Genomic DNA, 18,302 nt, shown 5'->3' with positions numbered 1-18,302 from the left:
ACTTGGCCAGTGACCGCAACTGCTTCATCATAATGATTGTCAATGTAAGCGAATAGCCGAACACTTCCAGAAGACTATTCACTTTTGGTGATGCACTTCATGGCAAACATTTATTATAATGGGGATATCTAGCTGGCACTTGTTTCATTGCATAATTCCACACAGGACCAAGCGGTTAAGCAGCACACCCATAGCAGTAGCATAGGTGGCTTTACATACAGGCCAGTTTGTCATTTTGTATTGTCTCTAGCGGTACAAGCGCTGGCGCATGACGCTACTGCCATCCTCCTCTCTCGCCGGAGTCTTCTACCACAGCTGCCGCATGGGGAGACGGTGGCAGTTAAGAGTGAAGGGTCATCCTAGCCGAGCACTGCACTACGGCACCTAAACCTTCAGACGCCACAAAGCTCACACCTGACAGCGCATGCATCTCGAAGAGCTAGTTAAGTGTTCGGCGGAAAATGTGCTCCGCAACTCGTGTGCGTGGCAGTAGAAGCCCTGTCCATCAGAAGCTCACAGCGTCACATGGCTCACAGTGCACACCACAGTAATCGCTCGAGCTCGCTTACATTCTAGAACGTGCAACAGCATTTACATGGTGCAAGCAATCTGATCAGACAAGTCTCTTTCGCTATAGAAGCGTAACAACATTAAAAGATTTTCTGACACAGTTGGCACATCTTGTGCCGAGCGACAAATCGATATCAGTGGCAATCCAGTGAAAAACAGTCACCATCAAAAAGCAAAACACCCTATGCCTGGTAATGTGAAGGCAGCGAATGCAGTAAACTTACGGTGTCTTTGTAGTCCTGTGAATTGGTATCCCTTGATCTTTGGGATCCTTGGTTGCCGTATCTAGTCTTTCGATCGCAGTTCTTGAGGACCTGCTTAGTGCTCTTTTTGGTGGTGGCTCCACTTTTTGTCAGCTTTCTGACCTGTTCTCCCTTGGAAAGTGGCGTCTTTTTGTTGGCTTTGGACACAGCCTTTGCTCTTTCACTCTGTCTTAGGCTTGGTTTAGGCTTGGCTCTGGATGCTTCTTCCCTTGCCAGACTAAACAGAGGCAAACAGAAGAAAGGTTAGAACAAACACAGTCGACGGTTTCACATGAAAGGAACATCACAGAAATAACACCAGGTCCACTGTGGCTATTGTCTTCTACAGTGCTACTACGACAGATTTAGTGAGACCTAAGATTCAAATTTTTATATAAAGCAATTAAACTGTGGCCCAGCGGCATTAAACACAGCCCATTATATGAGAACACATCACAAGTGACAAGGAAAACTGTAATGCCACAAACGCCGCGAGTGCGGGCAAGGAACTCTGGTGCTGGTTCTTGCCATTACGATCCCCTTGTCTGCCGTTCCGCTCAAGAACAACACACACTATTACCAGCATGAATGCATGCCAGCACACTGTTCAACGTGTTTTATTCGTCCCTTCTATTTGCTGCCATGCTCCCATAAAACAATGTGCAGCTGACTGAGAACCTACGTGGCGACTGCTGGAGCACAGGGTGACCTTGCAGGCTCACATGCTACCACGGATGGTTTGGTGCGCATGACAAATTCTGGCCCGCATTTCTGACTACACTCTGACAGTCATTTGTGCATTCTTTGTCAAAACCCTTCACAGTGTACAGTTAAAGCGCACTGTTAAAGAAAACAGCGTCCAATATGGGGCACTCGCTTTACTGGTGCACTAGCTGCAAGTGCAAGTTATATGAACGCATTGCATAGGTGCATAGAAAGGTGCCGGAGCCACTAACCACAAGTCGGCTGCTGCAATGCCAGATGATTGTATGCTTACCAGAAAGAACAACTCCTACGCTTGTGCACCTCCTACACTATCCTAGGAAAGCGCGAGGTCTAACAAACTTTGGCATGTATTAACCATGTCAGGTCAATGACGTGCTGCTACATTTCTGTCCAGCCATATTACATTTGGCATTCCTTTTGTGAGACAGAAATGTGAGGGCCGCACCAAAAGAACATTTGCTATTATTAGTGTCTTTCTTTTTTCTCTGCCCAACAACAACAAAAATTGTGCTCGTTTTATAATACAGTCAACTTCTATTAATTCGACCCTGGGGGCACTGATGAAATTGATCGAATTATCCGGCGGTTGAAGTACACAAGATGCAGCAAAAACACCAGAACACATTGCTGGTTCATTTGGCAGTATTTGCCCGATTCTAACACACTTCTGAATGAAACATGCGTATGCTTTCTAGGCGTCAAAAGTAGAAAAGTAACACAGAGAGCACACTAAACCTCCTAAACAAACTGTAAATCTAACGTGGTCTCAAATTTTGTAGAATGGCGGCTGGTGTCCTAAAGTCAGCTTCGCTGCAATGAAGCCATGTTATGCAGAAAAGCATACGAACACTTCACAGGCGCTTTGGTTTCCCATCCGAATGCACGGCGCAAACAATTTTCAGATCAATTTTCCCAAGGAAAAAGCAACAAAGGAAGCGTTAGAATAAGGTGAATACCACAATTACAAATTATGAGCTACCATTATTGCTTGAAAATCGTTCTAGTGCAGGCTAAAAATAGGTCTTTTCGATGGGAGATTACATGGGTTCAATGCATTAACCATTCCCAAAGCTTCGCCGAGACATGCTGCCACTAAAGGGGTCGCTATTGGGGTCACCGTATGGTTTAGGTGCAGGCACGCTGACTGGCCACATTCCGAATTATCTGGTGAAGGCTAATTTTAGGATCAAAATAATAAAATTTTTCACCCATAGAAATGCCTGTGCGCCGGCTGAGAGCTGCGGTCGGGGTTTAATTAACAAAAAATCAAATTAACCGGGGTCAATTAACACAAACCTACTGTACCTGACAAAGAAACCCAATGCTGAGTGCATCACCTCCGAAAAAAAAAAAAAAAACCCGAGAGTGAAATAGTTAAAGACCTCCAGCGCAACCACCCACGTTTGTTCACAAAGAAGCTATTAGCTCCAAAAGTTGCCTGGGACAAGTACCGCATTCATGAACATTCTGACATGTGGAAGGGTTCCCTAGAAAACCAGATTACAGCTTTCTGTGGGACCTTGTGGCATTGCTAGAGCTGTCGAAATGTTTGATTGATTCACCGATTGCGTTAAACACCTCAGAGCAACACGGTTACAGGAGTTATGACAGCCGCTGTGCGTTGACTGAGGGTACAAATTCTGACTCGGGAAATAGGGTAATCTAGGGGAAATAGGGAAACTGAGCAACCTGGTAGATATTCATGTTGAAACTTCAGTGCGAAAACTAGATGAGGACCAACAGAAGGCCTCACTTGTGCTGTGCGGTCGTCTTTTCGTCCTTGTCTACTTTTCGTCCTGAAGTTCTAACAGAAATGACTTTGACTTCAGGTTTTAGAGCGCTGCTCTCAGGAGGCCGTTCCTTAGCGAGCATCGGCATTGTAGCTCGGAGTAACCGAGCAAGTGAACACATCGAAAGAAGGAAGCGAACGCAGAGCACAGCGGGGGATGAGAGACACAAGGAGGAAAGCAGAAAGGAGGGTGGCAGTGGAACCATGAAGCAAAAAGCAGAGGAGGGTTAGGCAAAAGTGTGAGAAGAAAAGCGTAGTGCGGCGACAATGGCTAGGAGATGGCGCCAGAGTAGTGCGCATGCTCTGGGAGGTCTGTAGGCAGCAGCTGCAGTGAATCCCACCCATGCGTCACCCACGTGCTAGCGAGGCAGTCGCACCGCACTTCGCTCCATTTGCAACGTGCCGCACGAGACAGATTGTCCGTGCCAGCCACTGAATGACAAAATGAAAACGCACATGGAGGTGCGCTCACGTTTCACATTAGGGAGTATTGTAATCATCGGTGAGTGAGTGAAACAACTTTATTAAAGAAATCAGTGAATTGAGGCCTGGGCCTAGGCTGCGCCAGGGGCGAAAGAGAGACCCTGTCTCCCAGCCGCCTCTCGAGCTCACTGGATGGCCCATAGTTGGTCTTGCAGATCTGACCTTAGCGCTGCTTTCCACTACACCCTACGTTGTTCCGAGGAGACTGCATTTTTGTCCTGTACATGTGCGCACTCCCAAAAAATCTGTTCTAAAGTGGTGTGTTCTGTCCTACGTAGTTTACGCAAGTCATCTGGGTACAGTTTGGGGTAGACGCGATGCAGGCGCACCAGGTTGGGGAAGGTTCTGGTTTGAAGTCGCCTCCAGTCAAACACCCAAGATCTGTCTAATTTGGAGCTAGGACGTGGGAATCTGCACCTTGACTTTTGGTAGAAGTAGGTGACGTCACAGAATCTGAACATTCTGTCTCTCTCCTTCCAGGCCTCCTCTCCCGTTTCTGTGGGGGAAGCTTCTTCGCGAGAGTGGTGAGTGAGACCTCGTGTGATGCAGTGGGCTTCCTTGTTGAGATTGGGAGCAGCGGACTCGCAGGAGGTGTAGGCTAAAAACCAAATGATGTATCTCTCTTGGAATTCCTCTGATGATATGAGCTGGGCTTTCACGTGGAGTATTTCAGCGGCCTCAGGCGATTTTCCTCCTTGCGCATAGTTTCCTACGGCCAACTGCGAGTCGCTGATGACGTACCTACATTTGAGTGAAATTATGGCCCGAGCGATAGTCATCTTTTCTGCAATTTCAGTGCTATTAGAGCACATTGAACACATGCTTATGTACTCGTGGTCGGAGTTTATTATTCGGGCGATGTAGGATTAGTTTCTCAGGAACTCCGCTGCGCCCACAAACAACGCCTCCTTGTTACTACTGTCGGTGAATTCTTTTCTTTACCCAACTGCTTTCGAGCCCATGCTGGGTTCTTTTCGCATGTTGGGCTAAGTGGACATCTCATGCACCATAGAAGTTGCTTTTTTATTGTTGCTTTCTTCCAGCTTAAAATTCATAAATACTTAATAAACCACTCTCCCGTTACAGAAATGTAAGCGTGTGACACATGGACTCTGAAAGAATGAGAAGGACAATACAAACACTGAATATAAACTGAGGGGTCACATGGCGATGAAAAAGTGTAACTTTTGAAGGGATGCTAATGACAAACACTAAATTAGTTTAGGCTGAAAAGTGTTAGTTTAAAACAGCATTTATGTCAATTTAACTGGAATAGGTTGATTAGCAGAGAAGAAAGTAAAGCCCAAAATTTTTTTCTTTCTAATTTTGCGCTTGTATTTTGGCGAAAGCCGCATATGGGGAACCACGAAGACAGTCACAGCCGCAGCAGAACAAGACCTCCTTTTTATTCAGAAGCATGTACACATACAGGTGACAACACTGGTGCCACTGGCGGTTTGTAAGGGCAAACAAACTCATACACTACAAGAACGAGGTAAGTAATAGTTAGTAGATTAGTACTATTATACAGATATAGAGTATTTACAAAAATTTACAAATATCTGCTACCATACATGGCATGTGCTCTTCATTATAATATTGTATGGAACAACTATACAGAAGGGCCTAGAACAAGCAATGACAGAAAAAAAAAATAATAAGCGCTCGCAGAGACACGTAACCATCTGCACACAGTTCATGCAGCACTCAAGTTCTCTGGCACTGCACCCGTCGGCACCTAGCACACAAGCTACATGTGGTCCCGGTATCGAGCTGGAGGCCTTCTGTTCCTCGGTGGTTGGCCCCGACATTGAAGCACAGGGTCCTCGGACACGGCTGGCGCTGGAGCTCGTAGTGCGGGCGTAGCTGGTGAGGCTTCGGTTCAAGCTGTTGAGGTATAATCGTTGGGTTGCTGAGATGCCGACGACGGAGTCGCAGGTTCAGAAACAGCATTATGCTGCAGATTCCATGTGGCTGAAGCTGCAAGTACCCTGGATAGCTTCGACGCGTTCGAGGTTAGTCCACCATCAAGCCGAAACGATGATGGACCTTGCTGATGGACTACCTTCCTCGGGTGGCTAAACGCGAAATCTCCTTTAACCGATATTCCAGGTTTCTTAATTCTAATGTAATCACCAACAGACACTGTTGTCTTCTCTGGGGCCCTGCGACGGTCTGTGTACTCTTTGCTGTAGTCTTGCTTGCTCTTAACTAGTTGGCGTAGACGATGAAATTCACAAACAGGATCGCTGAAGAAAGCCGGTGATGGGCGACTCGCAATGTCAAGGCATGTTCTCGGTCGCCGTCCGCGTAGGAGAACAGACGGTGCAACTCCCGTGGTGGCATGTGGCGTGTAGCGATATATGCCAAAATACTCGGTTACTGCTTGGCGAAGTGGAGGCTTTTCCAACATGGCAACCTGCAGAAAATTCTTGAAGACCCAGCTAAACCGCTCGACAAGTCCGTTCGCTTGGGGGTAGCAAACGGAAGAGTGTACAAGGCAGATGGCGCGATATTTGAGGAACTCAATGAACTCCATAGATGAGAACTGGGGCCCATTGTTGCAGACCACCACGTCCGGATAGCCTTCATGGGAGAACACAGAAAGCAAAAAGTTTATGATGATCCGGGGTGATACTTCACTGCAGAATTGAACACCTGGCTACAGTGGAACCCCGTTCATACGTTTTTCACCGGACCGGGAAAAAAAAACGTAACAGCCGGGAAAACGCAACAGTGAGGAAAGCTCCGAAAATGAATGAAAAAAAGTGCAGCTTCAACTATAGACAATTTATTTCCACAGAGTGCGCTTAGGACCTAAAAAAAAGTCCAGAATTGTGGCTTGCCGTTTCTTTCGCTCGCTAGAAATCACCACACGTTTCTCAATAGCCTGGAAGGCCGCATTGCTGTCAGCGTCGCTGTGAGGTGCGACGTACCTGCGGAGGAGGTCCAGAGCCGCAACGGCTTTTCGAAAGCTACGATTTGGCAACTCCCCGGCATCATGCGGCTCGTGCATCGCAGTCTGCGACTTCACTCGCGACCGAGATCCCATCGATCTCGGCGATGCTCTGACACTCTGACGTCCCGACAACAACATCCACGGCGACGTAGTCGTCGTATGTGACCGCCATTTTGGCTTTTGGAGAGTTTTGGCCGGGCTTGGCTATGGAGTTGGCTGTAAGAAGCCGCACGCCAATTCGATGGCGGCCTCTCGAACTGGCGTGCGGCTTCTTGCAGCCAGTTCCATAGCCAAGCCCGGCCAAAACTCGTCAAAAGCCAAAATGGCGGTTGGAGCGCGTTGCCTACTTTAGCCCAGGCGGGTTCGGGGGGCTAAGTTGCGACGTATCATGCGGGAACGTTTTCACAGCTACGACGTAACAGCGGGGTTCCTTATACATTGGATCCTATGGAAGCTATGCCGGGACCGGATGAAAACGACGTAGCAGCCGGGAAAACGCAGCAGTGAGGAACGTAACAGCGGGGTTCTACTGTACTTGGAAAAATAGTCGATGAGCGTAATGGCGCATCTGCAGTCATGTGGTGCTCTCTCTATAGGGCCGACGATGTCAACGGCAAGCTTCTGCCATGGACACTCTTGCAGAGGTACTGGCTGCAAGGGGGTAGCAGCAGTCTTGGTACTTTAGTCAGCCATCGGCATATGCTGCAGTTCTGGATGGAAAGCTCCACTTGCTTGTCCGTGATCGGCCACCAGAACCGTTCTCGTAGTCGAGCTTTTGTTCAAACTATACCAGGGTGAGCTTCGTGGGCAGCAGCGATTACCTGTGGTGTGAGAGACAAGGGAACGGCGATTCGTTCGTGGAGCAGGAGCAGGTTGTCAACGACGGACCATTCTTCACGTACCAAGGAGAAAGGCTGAAGTTCAACCGAGGGCGTCTTATGTGCAGGCCAAGATGCGGCGACATAGATCTTGACTTGTTCTAACATGCAGTCTTCACGAAAAGCCCGCTGAAACTGCTCTTTGGTGAGGCACGGTAACTCAACAAAGGACACAACCTCATCAAATGACACATTTTCCTGCGGGGACGGAACTGGGAGGCGGGAAAGGGCAGCCGCCATCTGGTTTTCAGACCCCTTCCGATACTCTACTGTATAATTGTAGCGAAGCAGCTGTTCCGACCAGCGTGCAATGCGAAGGGGGCGGCACCCAGTGCCTTGAAGCGGAAGAGGCCATCGTGAGTTATGAAAGCAGTCAAGTCACGGTTTTCAGGATCGAGCAAAACCTAGTAGTAGGCCAATGCGAGATCTAGCTTCGAAAAATGCATTGCTCCAACGAGGCTGTGGAGGAGTTCTTCGGTGCATGGAAGAGGGAAGCTATCAGTCATGACAGCTTTGTTAGGCTCTCATAAGTCAACACAAACACGAATGCCTCCATCCTTCTTTCGAACAACAACAATCGAAGACAACCATTCTGAAACGTTAATGCCCTCTATCACTCCCAACTCCTCTAGCCGACGAAGTTCCTCAGATACCTCAGCTCGGAGTGAAAGAGGAAGGCGGCAAAGTTTTCCTACAATGGGTGGAATTGAGAGCCGTACTTTGACACGATGCACAAATACATTGGCTAGGCCGAGGGTGGAGTCTAAAAGACATGCAAATTTATTGCACAACTGTGCTGAAAGGCATGCAGATGAAACTGGTACTTGAACTGGAACTTGTACGTTGGTAGCACTGCTGGTTGACGTAGTAATCTCAAGGCAGCGGAGGGATGCGCCATCAATCTGGAAGTCAAGAACCATAATGGCGTCGACACCCAGAAGCGATGTGCCTTGCGAGACAATGTAGAACAGAATGGACGCTTCATATTCTTTGCATGTGACTTTCGAAAGAAATCATCCTCGTGCTGGGATAGGCTTTTTCGAATAATCTAACAGGTTCACATGGGGCATTAACAGCAGCACCTGTCTGGCAAAATGTTTATCAAAAAGATCACCCGCTAGAATGGAGACTGAAGATCCTGAGTCGATAAGGAATGTTAAAGTCGCGTGACCAACTGCTACGTCGACTAGAATTCTGGTGCGGCCGGACGCGGTCACACATAGAATGCTCACAGCTTCATTGTCAGTTTCATTGTTGGGCAATGTCTGGCCACTAAGCTCCCGAACAGCAATGGCCCGTCGCTTCTTGTTGCATACCGTGCTGAAGTGACCAATGAGACCGCAATGATAGCAACGTTTACCTCGGGCTGGGCAGTGGGGCGATGTGGCATGGTGCTGGTGCGAACCAAAACAATAGCATTGAGAGGATGAGTTGTATGGGCGCAGATACGAGGCAGGTCGGTGGCTGTTGTGCTGCACGCTAGCCTCGGTATGAGGTGCAGGCAGGGGCACATTTTTAAGCGAAGGAGTGTAGCGGGTTCCAGTGCCAAAACCTAACCCTAGTACGTCAGTGTGCCATACAGATTTAATGTATTTCTACGCAGTTTGACTGTTGAGGCACTGTAAATGTTCTGAAAACTTGCAAAATTCAGTCCTCAGCTTTTAGAACACAGCGAATCCCATATTTGTGAAGAAGAGATCAACCAGGCCACGGTGTCACAGCAACCTGGTGCAGGAACTTCAAGGCGACGTTGCCTCCAGTCTTCCAATTTTGCATCTTTTCTAGCTTACCAAGTGCCTTCTTGTGACAAGAGTGGCTTTTTTGGTATTGCAGAAAGGCCATTTACTGATTGGGCTGAAGTGAAGTGTCAGTTGGTAGTCGGCATTCAAACTGTCCTCCTCGTTGTTCTTGCGTCCATGCTTTGCATGCCTGCAATTCCGTACCGACTTGTTCAGCTTCCTGTCATTCATAAATTTCTTTTTCTTCCGTCAAAATACGCACGGATCTGTCACACCGGTTCGCCATGTTTGTCCTGTCGGACCTCAGCCATTGCTGGTTCCTTTTTTTTCTTCTGCACACCCGCAACCTCATACCCGACTGCCAAGTCATGTTTATTCTGTGCTTAACGTGTGCAATCGCACCACAGCCCAAGCAAGATGCACAGTACTATGGCCCTAAAAGGACTCAAGAGAAAAGTTATTTGAGTTGTATTAGTAAACTACCCTTCTACAATACCAAGACTGGTGCTCTTACCATGAGAAAAAAGGCTCGGTAGGCCAGCAAATACGCAAGAACGAAAGACGGGTGGCAACGCCGCCTTGCAAGTCCCACACCAGCTTGTCATGACATCACAAATTTTGATGCCGTCTACTCGTGGCCATGTTAATTTTTTTTATCAGTGAAGATAGGCTGCAGTCGGTTTTAAACGAGCGAATGTAGCAAGCCTCAAGAACCTTTGCGGATCCCCAACAGCCTAAATACGGAAAAATACTTTGAATTATGTGATTTAATGTTGATGTACCAGCGTTAATAAATTGGTGCGAAATTTAGAAAGTTGATCTTTGTTTGTCTTCTAATAATCAAACAATTATCAAGAAATTAATGAAAACTATAGTTTTGAAAACTGCTTTATCAGTCTAAACTGGCGCAATGTTTTCTCCTTATTGTGCCTTTAAGCCTGCCAAGTAGAAGTGTGTCTCTTGAAGATTCTCTAAGACGGGGGCCCAAGGGTGGCATCAGAATTCAGTAGTGCTTTACGAAGGTGACAAATACGTGTTAGTGGAAAGTGTAGATAAGGTGCTCAGAGACGGGGGAGGAGATGCCAAAGGCTGCCCAAGGAAGAAAGAAAAAAAGAAAAATGACCGCTTTTCAGATCGGCCGGGCAATCACCCACGTTTCCTTGTACATCTCAACCGCCCGCCGATGCTTGCGGCCACGAAGGTGGGCAGCAAAGTTCTGCAGTGGCCCTGCCCTTTTCTTGCAGAGGTCGCAGTTGTGATACCAAGTCCTGAAACATGAATGCGCGCCATGTAGTTGCAGCGAAGGTAGTGGCCTCAGCAATGCCACAAGCTGCGCTACCAAGTAAAATTTGAATTTGAATAGGACAACATGTCCTCACACATTAACGGCGACGTGAGAAGTATGTGGTTACATCGAGTTAGGCAAAGTAACATGGCTGATTTCAGCTTTATCCCATGCTATAGCTGTCTCATAGGTCGAAGCCTATAATAGAAATGTACAGTTTCAGATTGTCCGTGCATACATATTACACTTGACGGAATAACGGGGAACCGAAAATAAAATTACGAGCAGTCACAGCGGCACCGCATTCAAGTGCAACTTTTAATCAAAGAGGAGGACAGAGTTCCACTATTGCCGCGAGCAACAGTATTCTACTTAGCTGCTTGTGTAACTTGTCCATGTGCAGCCCTTCTTTCAATTTCCTTAAACGGGAACAGTTGTGTAACACACAAATGCTTCAAACACATTGCTGTTGGACAAAGCTCCCCAAGATGTCACTATCAGCACTATTACTGCCATCCACATCTTTAATAACCCTGTCCTTGGCAAAGAGTAGTATGTATGTGGACAAGCTCGAACTTTCCTATACCAAGAATCCACCATACCATTTCCGCAGAATGCTTCGATAAGTGATGAATTAAAGCAGTTTGTCATATCGTGCGACATGCACGGGCAGCTTGAATGGTCCGTGTTCTTATCTAATTTTTCCTTGCCAAGCACTCTGTCAATATATCAGTGCACAATTTTATATCTGTAGCAAGGGTTCGTATGCAAGCGACATGCAAACTATCGGTCTTTTGCTGCTTTTCAGTGCGTGGTGCTAGCTTTGTGTAATGTGTTCTTGTCTTCTTATTTTTGATCATTTCTTCATATGTACTGTCCACTCCTGCCCACGGCCTTCTCTGAAGGCTCGCAGTATTTATAAAAAAAAAAAATTCCCCCATTTTGTACTTGCGTTTTAGTTGCCCCACCACTAGTCTATGTATAAGACTAGTGGCGGGGTTTTACAGTTGCAAAGGAGAGATACATGTAAGAAAATCATTTTTGCTACTAATAAGGAAACCATAGCATAGAACTTGACATGCTGGTAGTTTTGCTTTCTTCTTCACGAAGCTGTCATTCACGCTTCAAAGCCTTTAAGCATTTTTCTTTGTGTGGCATGCAGCAAAATAAGAAATTTTTTGCACAACAGCATCATCATCATCAGCCTATTTTTATGTCCACTGCAGGACGAAGGCCTCTCCCAGCAATCTTCTACCCCTGTCTTGCGCTAGCTGATTTCGACTTGTGGCTACAAATTTCCTCATTTCATCACCCCATGTGTCCTTGATTCATCGGTGTCCTTGAATGCACTTTCCTTGCCCTCGCACCAATTCTATAACTCTAGTGGTCTCCTGATCATATGCCCTACGCGTTACATGGCCTGCCCAGCGCAATTTTTTTTCTCTTAATGTCAACTAGAATAGTGGCTACCTGCCCGTTTGCTCTCTTATCCACACTGCTCTCTTCCTGTCTCTCAACCTTACACCTAACATTTTCCGTTCCACCGTTCTTTGCACGGTCCTTAACTTGTTCTCAACTTCTTTCTGGGTGTAGCACACCAGCATAGCGTACTGCAATGACTGCTTATAATGTTTTCTACTTTTTTTTTTTTACTGTGCTACTCTCGTTAATCCAAATCGGAGATTGTTGGAAACTCATAACAACTTCCTCCTACTCATAGTATGAGCCCGTTAGTGAAAAATTCATCACTTTTCAGCTCTTGTCATTTTAGGATGGCCTATATCTCGGTTTTAATAACACCCAGAATGGTAGGCATAAAAAAAAAAGAAGAGAACTTTTTGAAAAATTACATTGCTAGATGCTTCAACCGACAACAATAATGTTGCTGTTTCGAATTAGCCTTTGCTGTATATATCTAATCCTTAAATCATTCCATTGTTTGATGTGCTCACATCGACAAGAGGTCCACTCTACCCCGCCACACACAGCTTTTTTGCTTGCGTCTGCCTCCTGCATGTTGAGACAGAGACAGAGAGTAATGGTAAGGTATGTATGAGGTATGAGGTAAGGTATGTGCACAGTTGCACACCAATTCTAACAGCAGGCAGACAGGTTAACCAGGCTGAGCCTGATTGGCTACCCAGCCCTGGGGAGGGGAGAAAGTAGAGCGAAAGATGAGAACTCGCCCGCTGAAGTCTGTACTGACTCAATCAACCCTTCCACGAGCCGTGGGAAGCACGCTTCCATGTGTGTATCAAAGTTGTGGGAAAAATAGTTTCCACCACAGAAATGTGTCATCTTACTTTAAGAAACTTTGCAAAGTGAAATTTTAAAGAGGCACCAGCACCCTCTGTTGCCCAACTACGGCGTGTAATTTCTTTACGGAAGCACCACCACTCGGGCACATCTTCTCTGTCGTGCGCTGCAGAACTCAGTTTCCAGTGCTTTGAGCTGGTCTCACCAACGTTGCATGATCGTCTTGCATTAGTTGCAGCTTCAGAAGCGTGCGAAAGCTTTGGAACAGTTTTATTAGCAACAAAACAGCGTCACCACTTGGGGATTTCTTGGGAGTATGCTTTGTTGTGAATATGTGCCAGAACTACAGCATCACCGAGCATAGAAGAAGATGTGGCACATTTACCAGGGCTGTGCTCCGCCATGTTGCGCAAACCCTTGCTTTAGGCAGTAGCACAGAAATTGAAGAACAGTGTTTTAAGTACACTTTTCTTGCTTTTTGAGCCTATTGGCCATGGAGAGGCATTCCGGCCGTTCTTTAGTTTTTTTAATAATACAAAAATAGTTAATTTTTTCTTCTGTGCACTAAATGGGCAGCAGGATGAGTACTTCCCACTGAAGTATTTCTGCAAATTTACTTGAATCAATCTGAAATTCTGACAGGGGTGTTTTTCAACCAGGTGACAGGGGAAAAATGCGTAAGTGGCTAGCCGTGCAGAAGAAGTTTGCCCTTGAAGTACTTTTGAAGTTCTAGAAACATATTTTTTTACATGTAAAAGAATTACATTAAGAAAGTATGGTAGTAAAGGTTGGCATACGTTTATTATAGATATATTAATTTGGAATTAAAATTGGTCTCAATATGGCAGACCTGGTGTCACCAACATTATCACAATATTGTGATGCAGAGAGAAATTTAGCAACATCATTTAGCAGTAAGGCTCTGTACAATGATATTGCTCACACCATTAAAAAAAGCGCTGCACATATTTCTTCAGGCAGTGCTTGTGTGTGATGCAATGATTGCAGGAACAGAATGCGTCAGCCTATCATGATGTCACGACACATCCATCTAGTGGGTACCGAAACTGAAACTGGTTTGAGGAAAGAAGTATTCCAGCGACTCAGTTAGGGCACACTTGATAGCAGTGTTTTTTTCTATGGTTCAGAGGGCTCAAACCTACGGCTGCCAGCCATCCCAAACTTAGCAAGACAATCCCAACTTTTTAGTATCTATCATAAGTACCAACTTGACTGTGTCAGAACAGCTAGATGTCCTGACTTTTGCTTTTTAATGAATAACAATCAATAAGCTTGATTTCGTTTTCATAAAGCCTGACAGCTTGTTCACATATTCTTCTCTTTTGTCTTTTATTGCATTGCCACAAACAAAGGTGGTTTCATATTTGTTCTGGTTCCAGTGCTGTTGTAGGCCCTAACCATTCACAATGCATCAACCTGTGTTGGTAGCCATGTTGTCTACGCAAATGTGCTGCACCTCTTTTGTTGTGTATCACGCCACTGTAGAACCGAAAAAAATTTGTGCAACTTTGTTGCACATACAAACTGGTAGCTGCTGGCTCTGACAGGGTCGGCGGTCACCAGCCACCACCTCCCCTAGTTCCAACTTCATCCTCTTGAGATTTGTCAACGCTACCCGAACCTTCATTTACCAGAAAGAAATGACACGCCGAAAATTTCAAGTCGGTAATCTAAGCTGACAATGAAGCTGATTGGGAGGCAATCAATTCCCCAATGAGAATATGCAGCTCTCGATACTCTGCTGCAGCAGGTGACACCTGTTCATCGTATTGTGCACATGCTCCACAGTATTTTTCCAGTGCCAGGTGTGACTGCCATTCCGATTATGGTAAACAATGGACTGGTCCCATCATGCTCAAAGCGGATGTACACCTGCTCTGTAAGTATTACGATAGTAAACATTACGAGACTTGTTTTAGTTAAATAGATTTTGTATGCGACTCATAAGATATTTATTGGTCTGATAGAAGTTTCTATTTGCCTAGCACAAATTTTTTTATTAGGTTCTTGTCAGTCCATTAGGAATGTGTATTTGGCACATATTAGTTAACAAGTAATTTGGTTTGTGCATATACAATGCAATAGTATTTGCTGATATGCTAATAGAAAAAAAATATTAGGTTCACTGTCAATGTATTATGACTGTTACAGATAAAGCTTTCTGGCCTTGTGAATAGTAGTAGCAGACTAATAGGTCACTGTACACTTGCATTTGAGTTTGTATCAGCATTTCAATTAAATTGAAAATGATTTTGATGAGCTTCGACATGTCAATAAGTTCAAAATTGAAGTCAATAGATGAGTAATGTCATGAAACAGCAGAATAGTTATTAATAACAGCATAACCACAATTTCAGTGTTTAAATAAGAGATCTCTGAAGTTCAGTGTGATCAGCCGAGAGCAGCATTCAAACTTTTCATAAAGTTATAAATCTGCAATTAATATTTACACATTTTCCTTGAACCACTGGTGCTACTTGGTGACCCTTGCCTATATACAGCAAGCGAGATTGAAATCGTGAAATTGTGGGTGTAAGTGAATGAAGTGAATTGCCATAGCATGCTTGCCGTTGTGTGCACGTGAACATGAGAAAGCCACTTGACCTAGTAGAGTGCATAAGCATTAAGAAAACAGATTTGTACAATTGGCAATCCCAGCGGTGTGTTTGACTGGGCTATGGGCCATCAATGAGTAAATGAACTATTCATTCTCTTTATAAGAAGCTATTAGCCTACTAATAGGCTGTTAGTTGTTGATAACCTTACAGGCTACTAGTATTTCTAAAGGACCTTTTGCTAGGGTAGTCACGGTCACTTTTACACTGAAAACGTTGAGCGGATTGATCAATTAATGGGCTTTAATATCTCAAAGCAACATGAAAGCTACGAGAGATGCCATAGCAGAGGCTTCCGGATTAATTTGGCCAACTAGGTTCTTATAATGTGCATTGTCCAAAGTTCAGAGGATGTGTGTGTTTGCATATCATTGAAATGTGGCTGCTGTGTCTGAGGATTCGAATCTGTGACTCTGTGCTCACAGGCCATTGGCACTGGGCAACCACAGAGTACAGCCTCGAGAGGGGTGCCTGGGGCATCTACATTGAGTCTTGCTAGTGGGTTCGATTTATGAATTCATTTTACATCTTCTTGTCCTCACCTACTCGGCACAGGGTTTAAGACTTTTGTTACTATAGGAAAAGTGACTATTTTCAAGGGGTTAATAATAATAATAATAATAATAATAATAATAATAATAATAATAATAATAATAATAATAATAATAATAATAATAATAATAATAACAACCAGCAGGCCCAATAAAAACACTTTAACATGTAATGCAGTGTTATAAGTTTCAGAAAAGTAATTGGTGCTTCCAAATACTTAGTCTAAAAATATTTTTTTTAAGAAGTAATTGACAGAAATTTGCTGTCCAGATATTTGTGGTCACATGAAAATAAAGCTATTTAACATCAATATAATGACAGAAAAATTAATGTGAAAAGAGTTTCTGAAAATAAATTTCACAGATAAATGTTCCAAGAGCACTTTTTGAAATGAATCAATACACAATAGTTCTTTTGGTACAAAACGCAGAAAGGTCGGTATTTCCAGTGCCTGCGTCATGCACTGAAGCTGTTCCTGTACTATGCGAGACAAAAATTCATTTTTTGTTCAACTTCATGCTCCATGTGGCACATATTGCAATATGTGTTAAAGTTCTGGCACCGGTTTTCAAGTTACAAGGCATTTGTGACCTTCTCTATTACGTCACAGCAAGCTGGATTCTGAACAACTGGTCAAAGTTGGCACTTCTCTGAAACTGCTTTAAACATTGTGAAAATGCTTAGTTTTGCATGTTTGAAGTGTGGCCAACTTGCTGGAGTGCCACTGGGGAGAAATAAAACCTTCAGGGAAGAAACCCAAGGTCGATGCAAATAGGTCGCAAAGCTTCAGACGAAAAGCGGTTCAGTACAAATTGTCACCGCCATCAGCATGGGGGGTTATAGGAGCAGCGAGTGAAGCGCGACTATGTTTGGAGGGAACAAACATTGGGAAAGAAAAAATATTTTCTAATCCAAGCGAGACACAGATTCATTCAACAAATATAAATTTCCTGGTCATTTTATATACTCATGCTGAGTTAAAAAAATACAAGTTTACTTAATTTTATTATTAATAATAAATATGTTTATTTTCAGCGCTCATCGTTACAGGGGGCGTTGACGCCGCTATCACTCGCAATGAAACACAAGTCTTGAAACTTGCAGAAAGGCGCGTTCGTAATGTCCAACTTGCATAGATACACCCCCCTCACACGTGTTTTCTTGCTTGTCGAAGTTTGTCTGAATTTGGTGACATGGCTTGCTTCAACGCTTCTTAACCTGTTCAGTCAAAAGTAGTGAGTTACGACCGCCAGATAATTGTGTAGTTGTTTTCGCGCGACTGCGCTGGTTGACGGTCTCGGCATCCGACAATAGGATCAGCACTCTACACCTAAAGCTTTGGTCAGCCTCCAAAGAAAGTATGTTCTGTGCAGGGGTGCGATTTCAACAACCGTACGGCTGGCCTTTTCTTGCATCGCTTCCCGCGCTGAAAGCTCGAAACGCCCATCAAGTCAAATGGCGGGGCATTTAAATATATAGCTCCAAAAACAGGCCAATAAAATAAATTTCGCGCCTTCGAAAACAGAATGATGTCACTTCTGTTTTTAACGGATATGGCGTCACATTATTTTTTTCTTCTGCCGGAAGTGTTCCCTCCACATACAGATGGCGCTAAGCTCCATGAACCGCCAATGAACCGCCATGTTTTGAATGCATGGGCTCCTATGGAAGCTTCGCTACCAGGTGTATTTACCTTGCGAAACCTAAGCTTAGTGGCAGACAGCTGCCAGCCTTCTCTTCTAATTATCATCCTTCAGCTCGGCGAGATGCACATCTGACAACGTAATGTTGTCCACTAACTTAAATCCCAGTACTCCGATAACAAAGATTCTATGTTGATGCACTGCAAATCATGAGGCGCATAAGCTTTTTTCTCATGAGTGGCAGGAAGGAAAGTTTCGACGCAATGTGCATGCTTCTACCAACCGTTGCGTCAAAAATTACAGTTTTGCTGCAGAAACAGAACCAAAACACATTTTTAAAGATCTTTTTCTGGGCTACCTACAGGATAAGCGTTATGCATCTGAGCAACTAACTATCTCAACTTGTTGAAATTAGGGAATGAAATCATCAATCACCGATGATCAAACTGAAGGGGTGTGGTATGAGTTAAGCCAGCTTATCACTGGCAGGAAGCATCACAGGATGATTATAAAGCTATCCAACTAGCAACTGGAGTTGCCATTA

General features: G+C 44.8%; 1 protein-coding gene across 7 annotated transcripts in view; it reads right to left on the bottom strand.

The window, feature by feature from the left end:
* LOC142587742 (uncharacterized) overlaps positions 1-18,302 on the bottom strand; it is an 80,817-nt gene that overhangs the window by 59,170 nt on the left and 3,345 nt on the right. For 3 of the 7 annotated variants that reach the window (XM_075698950.1, XM_075698952.1, XM_075698953.1), the window contains 2 exons: positions 10,541-10,654; positions 795-1,050 (listed from right to left, as the gene is read on the bottom strand). In XM_075698950.1, coding sequence (XP_075555065.1) covers positions 795-1,050; positions 10,541-10,654 — 370 coding nt within the window. Of the gene's footprint in view, positions 1-794; positions 1,051-10,536; positions 10,655-18,302 lie in introns of all 7 variants that reach the window. The other 4 variants (XM_075698951.1, XM_075698954.1, XM_075698955.1 and 1 more) reach the window with 2 other exon arrangements.

Source organism: Dermacentor variabilis, chromosome 7, assembly GCF_050947875.1.
Source record: "Dermacentor variabilis isolate Ectoservices chromosome 7, ASM5094787v1, whole genome shotgun sequence".
In the NCBI taxonomy this organism is placed as follows: Eukaryota; Metazoa; Arthropoda; class Arachnida; order Ixodida; family Ixodidae; genus Dermacentor; species Dermacentor variabilis.
This window is presented reverse-complemented; position numbering and strand designations above follow the sequence as displayed.